This window comes from Eretmochelys imbricata, chromosome 22 (genome assembly GCF_965152235.1).
Source record: "Eretmochelys imbricata isolate rEreImb1 chromosome 22, rEreImb1.hap1, whole genome shotgun sequence".
In the NCBI taxonomy this organism is placed as follows: domain Eukaryota; kingdom Metazoa; phylum Chordata; order Testudines; family Cheloniidae; genus Eretmochelys; species Eretmochelys imbricata.
Window position 1 is genome coordinate 20,350,490 of NC_135593.1, and position 14,939 is coordinate 20,365,428.

At 48.4% G+C, this 14,939-nt stretch overlaps 1 protein-coding gene across 1 annotated transcript in view; it reads left to right on the forward strand.

Moving 5' to 3' along the window:
* The window catches only part of PHLDB1 (pleckstrin homology like domain family B member 1), a 119,770-nt gene that overhangs the window by 34,783 nt on the left and 70,048 nt on the right, over positions 1-14,939 (forward strand). Inside the window, exon 6 of the mRNA XM_077839655.1 lies at positions 12,800-12,925. Coding sequence (XP_077695781.1) covers positions 12,800-12,925 — 126 coding nt within the window. The remainder of the gene's footprint in view (positions 1-12,799; positions 12,926-14,939) is intronic.

The window sequence follows — 14,939 nt, forward strand, 5'->3', positions numbered from 1 at the left end:
CCTCATCTGGAGTCCCGTGTCCAGGTTTGGGCCCCACACTACAAGAAGGATGTGGACAAATTGGAGAGAGTCCAGCGGAGGGCAACAAAAATGATTAGGGGACTGGAACGCATGACTTTTGAGGAGAGGCTGAGGGAACTGGGATTGTTTAGTCTGCAGAAGAGAAGAATGAGGCGGGATTTGATAGCTGCTTTCAACTACCTGAAAGGGGGTTCCAAAGAGGATGGCTCTAGACTGTTCTCCGTGGTAGCAGATGACAGAACGAGGAGCAATGATCTCAAGTTGCAGTGGGGGAGATTTAGGTTGGATATTAGGAAAAACTTTTTCACTGGGAGAGTGGTGAAACACTGGAATGCGTTACCTAGGGTGGTGGTAGAATCTCCTTTCTTCGAGGTTTTTAAGGTCAGGCTTGACAAAGCCCTGGCTGGGATGATTTAGTTGGGGATTGGTCCTGCTTTGAGCAGGGGGTTGGACTAGATGACCTCCTGAGGTCCCTTCCAACCCTGATATTCTATGATTATGATTTCCTCTGGTACTGAGATCTTGGCACTGGATAAAAAGATTACACCATGTACTGAGAATCACATCCAGTAAACAGCCTGGAGCGGTACCAGTATCAGTACTGGACTCAGTGCCTTCAAAACACAAGGACTCTTCTAAATCCAAACTGAAATCATCATCAGTTACAATGTCTTGGAGAACGCATGGACTACACTTTGGTACTATCTTCAATATCTCCTGATGTACTGATTCCAGAGTACCCAGTACTGTCCAGGGTCCTCTTCCATAAGGAATGTGAGTTACCATTGCTGAGCGGTACCGAACGACATTCCCAGCTGGTACTGACTTACATCCTGGAGTCGACCCTTCCATCTGCATCGACGACTCATCCTTTGGTGCTGATACAGCCACTGGTTCCACACCAACCTTTTGAGGGTACTGAGAGGGTCTTCCAGTTAGTACTGACGTATTATCTGGAATTCCCTTAGCAGCCAACACCTCAGCCCTCAGTACTGATGCAGTTGCAGGACTCATCATGTTACCAACACAAATACTGTTACCGGCACCGTTTTCTCCTCCTCCCCTGATGGTCATGGGTGAGAACACCTCATCTGATTCTGAGGTGTCTATACAAGGCTTCTCTACCTTTTCATTTCAGCCACCCCTCCTTGAAGTGCACCCTGAGGAAGAAACTCCCAGCAGGAAGTGTACCCAGCAATACTGGCAAGAATAACTTTTCAGGCCCAACCCCCTTCCCTTATGCCCCACCACAGTGGGGATTTTGGAACCAGGGGCCCCTTATGGCAAGCTCTTCTACAGGGTTCCATTGTGTAAGAGGTCATGCCAAGAGCACCAAGCCCAGGTCCTTTTCTGCAGGAGTTGCTTACAGAGGAGCAAGAGCCAGCTGGGGAAGAATAAGTGCCTCCTTCCGATAAATCTGCCTCCTCACCAGACGCCTAACTCTCTGGGTGTTGAGGTGGTTAATGAATGAAACGGACAACATTGTTGCCGCTTAACACCATCTGACAGGGAACTGAAATGGCTAGATCTCCTTGGCTGCAAAAGCTACTCCTTGGCCTCATTGCAGTTCAGAGGAGCCAGTTGCCAAACCCTGAGGGCAAAATATGATTTTACGAATTATTCAAATTTTTCATCTTTTGTTGAATATCTGCCACAGAACAAGAGGGAACAATGTCAGCTCCTCATAAAAGAAAGCCATAAAATCATCAAGGCTTCTCTCCAGGCCTTTCTTAATGCTGCCAATACAGCTGCAAGTTCCATGGCTATGGCAGTAGTTGTGTGTGGTGCATCTTGGCTGCAGTCTTTGGCCTCCGCCATAAGGTACAAAATGCATCAAGGACCTTACCTTTGAAGGACCTAAGTTGTGCAGCAGCGCCAGGGGTGGGTCCCTTCATTCTCCTGAAGATGCCCAGGTGATACCACAATAACTGGGCATTTATATACTTGTGACAAATTAAAAATATAGTAGATCATAGACAGCTCAGTGGTCTCATCTAGTCTACTGCCAGCTCACGAGACTGACAACCCTACAGGAAGAAGCCCAGATTCACTGAAAAGGAGCTGTCCTCCATAGTGACACTGCAGTTGGCAACATCCTCAAAACAACCATTTTGACCCATTAGTTGAAGGCCACGAACTGTTTTCCTCTCTGGATCCCACATCGCACCTATTCCCCCTTCCACCCTTACAGGTATCGTCTCTCCCATTGTCTGTCTTCCTGGGAGCTCATTACTTTGGACAGATGGATGCTGGAGGTGATTTCTATAGGCTATTCCATCCAGTTCACCACCTTCTCACCCTCTCTCCCCAACCCTCTTCAGAGACCCACTCATTAGTGTCTGATATCAGGGGGTTGGTTCAAAGCACAACTGGGATCTCCTGAAGCGTTAAGAGGCCTGTCCGTCTGATGTAATTGCTGCTGAGTTCGGCAGTTTGGCACTGTCAAGGTTCCTTCTCCACTCTGAACTCTAGGGTACAGATGTGGGGACCTGCATGAAAGACCCCCTAAGCTTATTCTTACCAGCTTAGGTTAAATGCTGCCACCACCAAAGCGTTAAACAAAGAACAGGGGAAGTGCCCACTTGGAAATGTCTCCCCCCTCAAAATATCCCCCCAAGCACTACACCCCCTTTCCTAGGGAAGGCTTGATAAAAATCCTCACCAATTTGCATAGGTGAACACAGACCCAAACCCTTGGATCTTAAGAACAATGAAAAAGCAATCAGGTTCTTAAAAGAGAATTTTAATGGTATGGATGGTAAATACCTTACAGGATAATCAGATTCAAAACATAGAGAATCCCTTGAGGCAAAACCTTAAGTTAAAAAAGACACAAAAACAGGAATATACATTCCCTTCAGCACAACTTATTTTATCAGCCATTTAAACAAAACAGAATCTAACGCATATCTAACTAGATTGCTTACTAACTCTTTACAGGAGTTCTGACCTGCATTCCTGCTCTGGTCCCGGCAAAAGCATCACACAGACAGAGAGAACCCTTTGTTTCCTCCCGCTCCAGCTTTGAAAGTATTTTGTCTCCTCATTGGTCATTTTGGTCAAGTGCCAGCGAGCTTATTTTAGCTTCTTAACCCTTTACAGGTGAAAGGGTTTTTCCTCTGGCCAGGAGGGATTTAAAAGTGTTTACCCTTCCCTTTATATTTATGACAGGCACCCATGGTGCATTCACTGCCTCCTCTGACTAGGGTGCAGTGCCCTTGGCCTCCCATAGCAGTGTGTCCAACCAAGTCTCAGTCAAGTCTTGTGTGCTCTGCTGAGATAGCTCCCTCTACAGTCCAGGCCGGCAAGCTGGCCTGGACTTTCCTGGCAGAAAGCTGATTTTGCCCTCTCTCATTTGGTGTGATTGGGTTGGAGGACCCAGAGGTGTTTTGATCTGGGCTTTCAGACCAACCCCAAATCTTATAAGGGACTAGTTAACATCTATACTGGCTCCATGCCAGTGCCACAGATAGGTAGAGGTTCCTGCTTGGGCTCCTCTCTGCCCCAAGCCTTGGTGTGAATTCTTCCACTGGCATGTTCTGTGCGCGCTGATAGCCTGAACATGAATAGCTAGGTGCTCTGTAGAGCTTCCTCCCTTCCCTTCGCGGTGTTGAGTGTCTGTTCTAACCCTGCTGCTCAGGCCCACAGCACCCACTGGGGGGAAAAGGGGATCATCCCAGACCCCCTCCTTCTCCTATGATTGTTTTTCCCTGCACATCTCGCTCCCCTTGCACATCGCACTCCCCCAAGATAGAAGTTCCTTCCCTCCTATATGAATGAAGAACCATCCCCTGGAGGGAGATATTTTCAGCCCTGGCTGAAGCTGAAGAGCAAGGTTCCGCAGGGGATTGGCAAAGTGCTTCAAAGCTAGGCGTGTCTGAGTAGCATTCCAGCTCCTTCCCCTCCAACTGCAGGTCACACAGACATGTTCTGCAATGTGTTTCTTGCTCAACACAGAAAAGGGGAGAGAAGCTGATCCTAGGAATGCTGCCCCCGTCAGTGCTCTGGGATGGGGTCACACATGGTGGTGCATTGCTTGCCGGCCTATGACTTTGGGGTACCATGTGGCAGCATTCTGTCTGGTGCTCAGTGCTAGCCTGGGTCTGTAGCGCTGGAACAACATCTCTGAGAGCCATGCCTATGGGCAGAGAGCTGACCTGGGCACCGGGTTTCCTGCTATTTGCCTTTAAGTTTCAACCTTAACTTTTTCCTGCAGTTTGTGGGGGTGGAGCACAGGAATTAGCAGCAGGACTCCTGAGTTCTCTTCCTGAATCACTACACCCTGTTACCTTACACAAGTCACTGATATCCTGGCTATCAGTTGCTGAGCACCCCTTGCTGAGTGGAGTCAATGGCAGATGTGGATCCCCAGCACCTCTTGCCGTTGGTCCCTTCCTCTTTCTGTGCCTGAGCTTAACATCTGCCCGGTGGGCCTAGCAGGGTTCGGTAAGTCATAGGGGAACTGGGGAGGGGGGCGGGGGGGAAGAGGGGCTTGTTTGTGAAGGTTTGTAAAATGCTTTGGGATCATCTGATGGTAGGTGCTAGTGGAGGGCAAAGGGTTAAATGAGTCTAATTTTCTGTGTTCGCCCTCTGTCTAAGCTAGAACATGACCTGGTTCTTCCCTCACTTATTCTAGTGCCATTACACAGACGTCGGGGAACTTCCCCAACAGGAGGAGAATCAGACCAGGACATAGATCAGCATTTGTCAGCATACCAAACCCTTTGCAACGTCTGACTCTCCCTCCAAACTCTGAATGTTCAGTTCCTCCCCAGCCAGGGGAAGCAATTCACCCTCTTCTTTCTTGCTGGTTGGATATATAACAACACACTCTCTTCGCCAGGTTGCAAGTTTGAGATCTCTGTGCTATAGACACTATTCTGTCCTCTGCAGCCAGGAAGGGACTGTGCTTCTTATTTCTACTTTCCATTAGCTCTGCCTTCTGCTCCCCTTTTGCAGCTCTTTATTCTGGTAACTGAGTCAGCGTTAGCAGTGGGACTCTGCTTAGGAGCGGCTCTGGCCTTTTCTGGGTTGAGATCCTTGCCTCTAAAGTGTGACTTGTTGGCACTGCTCTGGGACTTGGTCAGACATGTTGATAGCAACAGAAGCAGAGCTAGATGGCAAGCATGGTTGCTCACTCCTTTGCACTCAACAGGGCATGAACAAACACTCAGCATGTGGGTCAGCCGGGGAGACTATGCCAGGCAATTGGAGTAGGAATGGTCCTGCCTGTGATCAGGCCAGAGCCCAGAAGAAATTCCCCACAGTCTCTGAGCCTTGCCACCCTCCAGGAGAGATTTCAGCCCCCAGCTTTGCTGAGCCTGGCAAGAAGAGAGATCAGTCCCCTCCTCCTCTTCCTGTGCAAGGTGGCGAAAGCAAGGGGGTTGCTGGATGATGTGAGCAGCAGGTAGGAAAAAACCCCTTCTTTGTGCAATGTGTGGAGTGCCACACCAGGGACAGAGTCAAACACTGCTGGGCCTTTCTGACCCTGACTGATATTGGCATATATGCCTGTAGTTGGGGCTCGTGCTTCAGAGCATGTGCTGGTTCCTGAAGAGGGTCAGGAAGAATAACCTCCCACCCAGGTGCAGCATTGTCCCAGGTGCTCTGTGGTCTCTTCTGCTGCCTGCTGAAGCCTCCATGTTAGGCTAGGAACTGGAATTGCTGAAAATGGTCTGATCTGGTACGGCACATCCTGAGTCCCCTGGGATCAGCTTACAGATGTGGGATTCTTCTCATCTCAGGAACAGTCAGGAAAGAAAGAGATGCTGGAGCAGGAAGGTGCTACTCTTGTATTAGCGATTCACAGACCAGAGGTGTATAGCAAGAGCTGGATGTTGCAGTCTGGCATGCTTATGGATTTGCTTGTACAAATTTATGTCTTCTCCTTACCCACGGTCTGAAAAGGCTGTTTAGGTTCCTGGAACGAAGGGACAGGGACTAGCTTCTGTAACAGGCTGGGCTGGGCATAGCAACAGTGGCTAATTATAATTGCCATGTATGTGTCTTGTTCATCTGTCGTCCTTGAAACACTTTACACAGGTGGGTAAATAGCCTGCTCCCTGTGAGCCCTGCCCTTGACCCACCAGAGAGAGGCAGTGTGCCCACACTGAGTGCGTGACAACCCCATTCTCCTGAGCCCCAGACCTGTATCTGATTCACTGCCCCATGCCACCTCCCTGGACAGTCATTGTGTCAGCTGTCCTGGTGTCAGTCTAAAACACCCCTGGGATGAGTATCCAAGTACCACACTGCCCTTTGTCCCCCTTACAAGAATGATCCATGCTCTTGACTATAAGGTCTCTGCAGCTTTGCTGAGACCGCATCTTGCCCGTCCTTGGCTGATGGTGCATAATGTAGCAGCTTCTGTGAAAGAAGACATGTGGATACCATCAGAGAGGCCCAACCAGCCCCTACTGAATAGGAAGGAACTCGCCACCCTCACCTTCTTCTCTGTCCACTCAAAACTTGTCATAAAGATATTTAAAGCCATGACTTCTTACGTGGGGCGTGGTCAGGAGGGAGCTAACAGGAACAGCTACAGCCAACAGAATTATCTGCCTATTCTCTGTGACCAGCACTTTCAAACCTAGCATTAAGCACCTATTTCTGGACTCTGAGGGGCTGAGCATGTCTGCTGCATATGATGTGAACTGTGGGTGCTCAGCACCTCTGAAATTCAACCACTTATTTGGGTGCCTGATATGGATGTAGGTGCTGGACTCTAGGCTCCTTGTTTTAAAGATGCTCTATTTATTTTTGGATTAGGCTCTCCATGGGCTTTTCTAACATTGAGTTTCACAACCCACTTCCAAGGTGATACTGACCCCATTTTACTGCTGGAGAAACTGAGACAGATCTGAAGTGACTTGCCCTGTGTCACACAATGAATTTGTAGCAGAGCTGGTGCAACCCAGCCTATAGACCTAAGGAGTCCTGAAGTGAGCAATATACCAACAAGCCTCCCTCCCTTTACTATATTATCCACTGCCATAATTGTCGTGTGTTGAGAGATTTGTGTGAATATTGAATTATTAAATGAAATTGTACAGAGATTGTCGGGCATTTGAATTGTAACTGGAAAAAAGTGGGCAGTGACACCATTGTTGTAGCCCTGCTGCTCACAGAGACCTGTCCATGTTAGAGCAAGGAGAGCAGCGGCTCTAGATTAGAGGGGATGGATTCTGGCAGGGCCAACTTGCTCTGTGGTGGAGTGTGCCCTCCCCAGCCTCAGCTCACCTTAGAACTGCAGGTGACAGTGCTAGCCAGAGTGTTCTCACAGCCTTCAATGTGACAAAGGTCTCCACTCCTCATGAGTGTGAGGGGCAGTTGCTATTCGCTGCTTGGGACTTGAGCAAAGATGGTGATTTGCAATCCCCTTTCCAGCAGCCCTGGCCACAGCTCAAAATCCTCTCTGTCAATTAAACTTTATTGTAGTGGTGCAGCAGCACCACTGTCGTTAAGGTTCTGTCACAACATCTATTTAACGGTTCATCTTTCAAAGTACTCTAAAATTGACATGCTTTATCAGATTTCTGTGAAATTTGGTGTGCCTGAGGAGGGTGTGGGGTTGGATTAGTGACCCATATTTGGAGTCATTTGAGCCAAGGGTTCCAGAGATATAAATTCCTCCCCTCTCCCCCTCCCAACCCAGCCATATTAAAAAAAGCTTCTAGGTATGAGGTTTTTGGTTTTGCCCAGCACTAAAGACCAAACTATTGAAGTTGTGCAGGTCAACCTGGTTTCAAACTAAAGTTTTACCTAAGGTAATGTGTGGCACTCACTAGGACTGTGTCTACACCATAAAGTTTTACCTAAGGTAATGTGTGGCACACACTAGGACTGTGTCTACACTGCATACCTTACAACGGGCAGCTGTACCATTGTAAGGTGCACTATGTAGCTGCTCTTTATTGCCAGGAGAGAGCTCTCCTAGCGACAAAATAAAACCACTTCCAACGAGGGACAGTAGCTTCATCAGTAGGAGCTTAGCTCCTGCCAATGAAGCACTGTCCACACAGGTGCTTTTCTTCAGAACTTTGGTTGTTCAGGGGGGTGTTTCTTCATGTCCCTGAGCAACAAAAATTTTAACAACGGAAGTGCCTGTGTAGACATGGCCTACATTTTCGGGGGACTGAAACTGAGAACAGTATTGAAGAAAATGTGCACTTGTTACACTGCCCATGCACCAGTACAGAAAAATGGCTAAAGGGTTTCCATTCCAGACATTTTATATGCTTTAATCCTGAGTCCCCTCCCCCCCCTTTTTGTCTTTTAATAGTGTTAGGTGGAATCCAGTGGGTGAGAGGAACGGATTGTAAAAGGAGATAAAGAGCTTGTACATTTCAGCAATTGTGGGGTTGGCAGAGTAAAGCTATATGTGTTAATGGGGTGTATTGGGGCAATGCTGAAAGAGGGCAGAATTAAGGTTGCATGGGCAACCTTAACTGTATATTTCCCGGTTTTCATAAGTTTGAGTTTTACTCAATTTGGTGGTCTGGAAGGGGATGACATACAGTAGTTACGAACAATACTGGAATGGAGGTTGTTCATAACTCTGAAATGTTCATAACTCAACAAAGCATTATGGTTGGTCTTTCAAAAATTTACAACTGAACATTGACTTAATACAGTTTTGAAACTTTACTATGCAGAAGAAAAATGTTTTTAACCATCTTAGTTTAAATGAAACAAGCACAGAAACAGTTTCCGTACATTGTCAAATCTTTTTTTAAACTTTCCCTTTATTTTTTTAGTAGTTTTACGTTTAACACAGTACAGTACTGTATTGGCTTCTCTTTTTTCTCTCTCTGCTGCTGCCTGATTCCATTTTTCCTGTTCCAAATGAGGTGTGTGGTTGACTGATCAGTTCATAACTCTGAGGTTCTAGTGTACCACCAAGCAACCTTAACTCTAGGTTAACATATTTTTTTGGCATTGAATATATACTTTTATAAACATTAATTTAGCTGGATGAGGCCCCTGTATTTGTACATGGGGCAACTGAGCACAAAGCAGTGACTTACCCAGCTTACAGTGAATTTGTGGCAAGGCCAGGAATAGAACCTGGGAGTTGCAAACACCCATCTCCTTCTCTTGCAGCTATACAGTGCTCCCTCTGTTAAGGAATGGGAGGAGACTGGGGAACAGCCTGAGACAGAAAGTAAAGTGGTATAAGAACAGAAAGCTACCAATAATAACATGTTAGGAGCCCTATTGCTTTGTAGGGAAAAATTCTCTCCTCTCCCCAATTCCCCTTTGATCGACAACAGGAAGTGTGAGATTGCCTGGGGAAGTGGAGTGAGAGCTTTCAGCAAATACTGGAAGGGAGCAGTTGGTTGGTATTGAGGAGTGTTGCCACTTAGCCCTATATAACTTACTTATTACTTACCAAAACCCTGTAACACCTTACCTGTCCCAAAAAAGTGCCCCAGTGCCTGCACTGATGTCTTGGGTCAGGGCTAGTTCCTGGTTTGCTGGCTCCATGAAGCTGAATGCACTGGCCACATGGCTAGTCAAGGGACTCCAGGAAAGGCATACTCCCTTTTTAATAAGGTAGTAATTCACTTTCCATGTGGAAACACAGTGCTGGGACCTGGTCTTCTCTGGATGGCTGATTCTGAGTGCATTCCATCCAGCCCAGGGGCAGAGTCACTCTTAGATCCTCACCCATTTATAGAACTCATCTTGGGTCCTGATTTCAGAGAAGCTGACCTGCAGCTGTCATTGAGGTCAGCGGGCCCAGATCATTTGAAAATCAGGCTCCTAGTCTTTAGTGATGGTCTTTTTACCCCTGCAGTCTCCGTGCACATGCATCAGCCATGAGTGCCTTTTCCTCTCCTAGGGAGTGATAACAATTATGTGTGCTGGTGGGCGGCAGGTGACACAAGTTTGACATTTGGCGCTGATGTGTGTATGTGCAGGGCCTGTGTTTATATGCCTGTCTGCACATCCCCCAAGCCACATTCCACACTCATGGCTCATCACCAGCTTTCTCCAGAGAAGGCAGTTGGTTTTGGCCAAAAAAGATGATCTGCTCATGCAGACAGGAGCTGTCTTGTCTGCAGTGCAGACTGCCAGCTGTGGCATCCCTGGGGTGTTGCTGACTTCCAGTAAAATGTGAATCCGCTGTTTGGCCTCCTGCACACAATCACATTTTCCCCTGGAACCATGCTCCCTATCCATACTTGTTTCCCCACCCTCTTGCTCAAGATGCTGTCTACTCCCTCATTTCCATGATGCTTTGGGGGGAGGGAATGGCGGGGAGGAAATATACCCTTGATTCCAGCCTCTCTCCTTGGTCTCTGAAGATGGCAGAACAGCCTGTCCCTAGGAAGAGCCCTCTGGGCTGCGCCGTACCTTGAAGCCCAGCTGTTCCTGGCTCCATCCTGCCTCTTTCCAACACTTTGTCTCTGTGTCTTTGCTTTCTGTCATGAGTGGAAGGTGGAAAACACCACACAAGTGAAGAGCAAAGGCCTGGTCTCAGTGTGGAATAGCAGAGGCTGAGTCTATTCTTTTCTGTGTAGGTTTTTATATCACGCTTATTACTGTAACATCTGAGCACCTTCCACTAATGCATTAAACAACATGAGTACATGTCTGCAACACGTTTGTTCTCTCATCCTCTGCCCAGAGGGAGAAGCATATGTAAAGGAGTGTCTTGTTTTGGTAGGGTTTTTTGTTTTTTGTTTGTTTGTTTAAATAAATATACCTGTTGCTATGTGTTTATATTAGACATTACAAAGTCAAAGAAATGTGCCTTGCTCTTGGAGTGGAAAGTGGTGAGGTTTATGATGGTCCTTAGTTCTTGCGAGTTCATAACACAGTCTTGGACTGCCCTCCGAGAAGGTTCTGTCTCCTTCACAAACCAGCTTTACTCCTATTGTTGAGAATTTGCTTGGGTTCAGATTCAACCAACTGCTCTTCATCCATGAGCTAAACTCATCCAAGCACTGGGAAATCTTGTTGGTAGTGGCATGGTCGTATGTGGTGAAGGATAGATAGAGCTGTGTCATCTGTATATTGCTGGCACTTGAGTCCCTGTGATCTGACCAGTTCACCTACTGGTTGGATATAAATGTAGAAAAAGATCAGAGAGAGAATTGATCCTCGTGGAACCCCACAAGCAAGGGGTAGTGGTGTAGGTGCAGTTTCCCATCTTTGGATGCAAACTGCGGGAAGGACCCAAACCATTTTAGTGCATTCCTCTGGACTCCTGCCACCTCTCTCAGGTGAGACAGCAGTATCTTGTGCTCAGCAATGTTAAACACTGCAGAGGGGTGCAGGAGGATGAGAATGGATATCCATCAGTGCCACAAAGCAGTTTCAGTTCCACATCTTGTCCTGAATGCAGATTCTGCCAGGTCTAGATTGCTGGATTCAGTTAGATGAGCTTGCTCAGGAAAGGGAGGTTTGACACTGGGCAATATTTGGCTAGGACTGATGCAGTCTTGCTGCCAGCCCATGTCTAAGGAGTGCTACAGCTGGGCTGCATGTATCCCAACCTGCCTTAGGAAAGGAAAGGAGGATCTGGTGATGTAGGAAGTCTTGGGTATGGTGAGTCAGTGACTGCACCCATAATTGGCGGTCCCAGCACAATAGCCTCCCAGTGATCCTTCAGTCTTATGGTATTTGCATCATGTCTCTGTGCAAAACTGGCTCTTATCTCCCTCGCTGCCCTTGGACTTGAAGCTGGGTGGGTGGATGGACACTCCTGTCTCAGCCCAGGCAGGAGAGAGGAGGGTGTACAATAGAGAGCAATTGTCTGAGTCTGGAGCACAGCTGCGCTCCTCTCTTTAAGATGCACAAGACTCTTCTTTTTCAAGCTGCCACCTCTTTGCAAGGCTCCCTCTGCTCATTCTTGGGAGGCACAGATGAGCGCAGCAATAACCAATCACAGAATGTCTAACAGGGGAAGTGAATGGCTCAGTGGGGAGGTCAGATGTCTAGTTAGCAAGTAGGTTTGAGGGGCTTCCCCTCAACCACCTCCAATAGGCTTGTGCAGGAGATATTCATTCATAGTCTCACACCTCTTGACAGGCTATGGTCCTGTACCATAGGCTCTTGTTCTAGTGCACCCTCACAGCACATAGTATCTGCAATACCCACTGAGCAAAGTGACACGCCAGCTTCTGTGAGTTCCACATCAGCCCTGTGACCTGACAACAAATCTCCAATGTGCCTGAAACCCACCAGGCCCCACCCTCAACCCCTCTGTACCTGGCATTTGTGTCCTCCTCGCTTACGCTACGCTGCCAGGCATAAAGGGGTGGGCTAAGAGTTCTGTTGGTGTCTCTCTGCCACCAGAGGCTCCTCAGGCCTGGCTCTTTAATCAGGAGCCATGTGTGCAGCTCCAGTGTGGGCAGTGGGATCACTTCATGTGTCCAAGGGTGGAGTTTAGCTTTGGCTCTGTGTAAATCCTGGTGGGACTTCCGTAAAGCTCCTTGTGGTCCTTCAGGAAGGGAAGTGTAATGGCAGTGATTCTGTGCCTAGCTCAGTGGGCTCCTGCGCCATGACTCAGGATCCTGGTGCTATGGTGATACAAAGAATGATTCCATCAATGTGCCTACTGTCTCAGGGCAGCTGGACAGCAAGCTGGTACATTTGGAACAGAGAACCTGCCAGTTCCCTGGCCATGACCAGAGTTTCCCAACTGTTGGGGTGTGTACAGTAGATGAATCCCTTGGGGGTGCATTGTGGACAGAGAGACCCTCAAGGACTGGGGTGGCCATGTTCACTGTATGCTATAACCTGCTCCATCTCACTCTCTTTCCCCAAGGGTGCATGATCTGCCTGGGGCAGTCGACCTTCCTCCGGTTTAATCACCCTGCTGAGGCCAAGTGGATGAAAAGCATGATCCCAGCTGGAGAAAGGAGTCCTGGGGCCCCATATGGACTCATGGCAGGTAGGTGAAGCCTCCATGCTCAGGGCCTGGGAGTGAGTACACCTGTGTTCTGTTCTTGACTCTGCTGCTGACTCAGGCAAATCAGTTTCCCCTCTCTGTGCTTGTTTCCCCACCTCTAATGTGGGGATAATAATCCACCCCACCCCCCCAAGCAGCAGCAGCTTTGTCGGCAGGAGAGTGTTCCTGCCAACAAAGCGCTGTTCACACCGGAGCTTTTCATCAGTAAAACTTCTGTCATTTGGGGGGAGGGGGTGTGTTGTTTTAACACCCCTGAACAACAAACGTTTTGCCCACAAAGTACCAGTGTAGACAGAGCCTCAGTGTAATGAGCTCAACAGAGACCAGATATTCAGTGGGGCAAAGGTCAAACCCTGGGCCTTGGAGAGAGAAGTTTGGGGAGGAGGCACTGCCAGGGCTCAGATTGGCATTTCTGTCCAGTGCTGTGGTCTTTTCTTCTGTAGCTACTCCTACTCTCTGCCAGGTTGTTGCTGCGCTCTCTGAGCTACTGTGAGTCACCAGTGCTGGGTTTGGTGCCTGTCCAGAGTCAGAGTGGCAGCGATGTCAGGCAGGAATCTCTCCCTCTCTCACCAGTAAAGGAAGGGGAGAAAGGAACTCATTTGCTTCTGAAGGATCAGGTGGAGGCTGCTGATGGAAGTGGGAGATTGGGTTTGATTGACAGGTCTGCTCCTATAGGCCAGTTCTGCCATCACACCAAATGGAAATGCCGTGGCCCAGGTCTGCAGTCCTTACTCAGGCAGCACTCCAGTTTGCTTCAGTGGGAATTTTGCCTTGAGCAAGGGCTGCAGAGCTGGGCCAAAGCCTTTCTACTTAGTGTGATGGCAGAACTGGTCTATTGGATTTGCAGATGTGTCCATCAAGCCCAGTCTCCTACTTCCAGTTGCAGCCATGACTGACCTTTGTTTAGGCTGAGTCAAAGCTGATGCCATTAGGGCTGGCAGTGAGTGACTGGGGGAAGTAGGTGAGGGATGATAGCTCAGTAAGTCCATTCCTGTGAGAGCATGCGCCTAACATGGTTGTACAGCCACACGTTGGAGTTATGGTTCGCCATGTGACCCAGCCCAGAGAAGCTACAGGGTGGCCTGCACAACCTAGGATTTAATGTCTCTCAAGTGCTGAGCTTTCTAGTCCCTGTAGCACTGTTTGGTTTAACCCTTCATGTGCTGTTATCAGAGCACCCTCACCAAGATACCCGCTTGACCCTTCTTGGGGGATGGGCAGTGAGGCGGTCTGGCTGATGCAGACTAAATGTTGTTCTCCTTAATGGCCACTTGATACAGACTTGCTGACTTGATGCCTACTGTGGGAAGCATTCAGTGAGAGTCTGTGCTAGCAGCACAGCGATACTGGGAACCAGCCTGGGAGATAGAGAGGGAGCAGAGGAGGGAGTTCACAGAGGCTTTCCAGTAAGGGAGTCTGGCTGTTGACAGCTAGTCCTTTCCTGCTTGCATTCCTCTATCTGTACAGTGGGGCTTGTATTGGGGCAGTCTCTGAGCACACCACTTTGTGGCATGGCACGCTACTGCACAACCTACATAGCTTTCAGCACATCCAGTTGCTGCAGTGACTTAGGGTATGTCTACACTATGAAATTAGGTTGAATTTCTAGAAGTCAGTTTTGTAGAAAGTATTTTTATACAGTTGATTGTGTGTGTCCCTACAGAAATGCTCTAAGTGCATATAGTCGGCGGAGTGTGTCCACAGTACCAAGGCAACCGTCGACTTCTGGAGCGTTGCACTGTGGGTGGCTATCCCACAGATCCCGCACTCTCCACCGCCTATTTGAATTCTGGGTAGAATTCCCAGTGCCTGATGGGGCTAAAACATTGTCGCGGGTGGTTCTGGGTACATATCATCAGGTCTCCGTTCCCTCCCTCCCTCTGTGAAAGCAAGGGCAGACAATCATTTTGTGCCTTTTTTCTTGAGTTACCTGTACAGACGCCATACCACGGCAAGCATGGACCCTGCTCAGCTAACCGTCACCGTATGTCTCCTG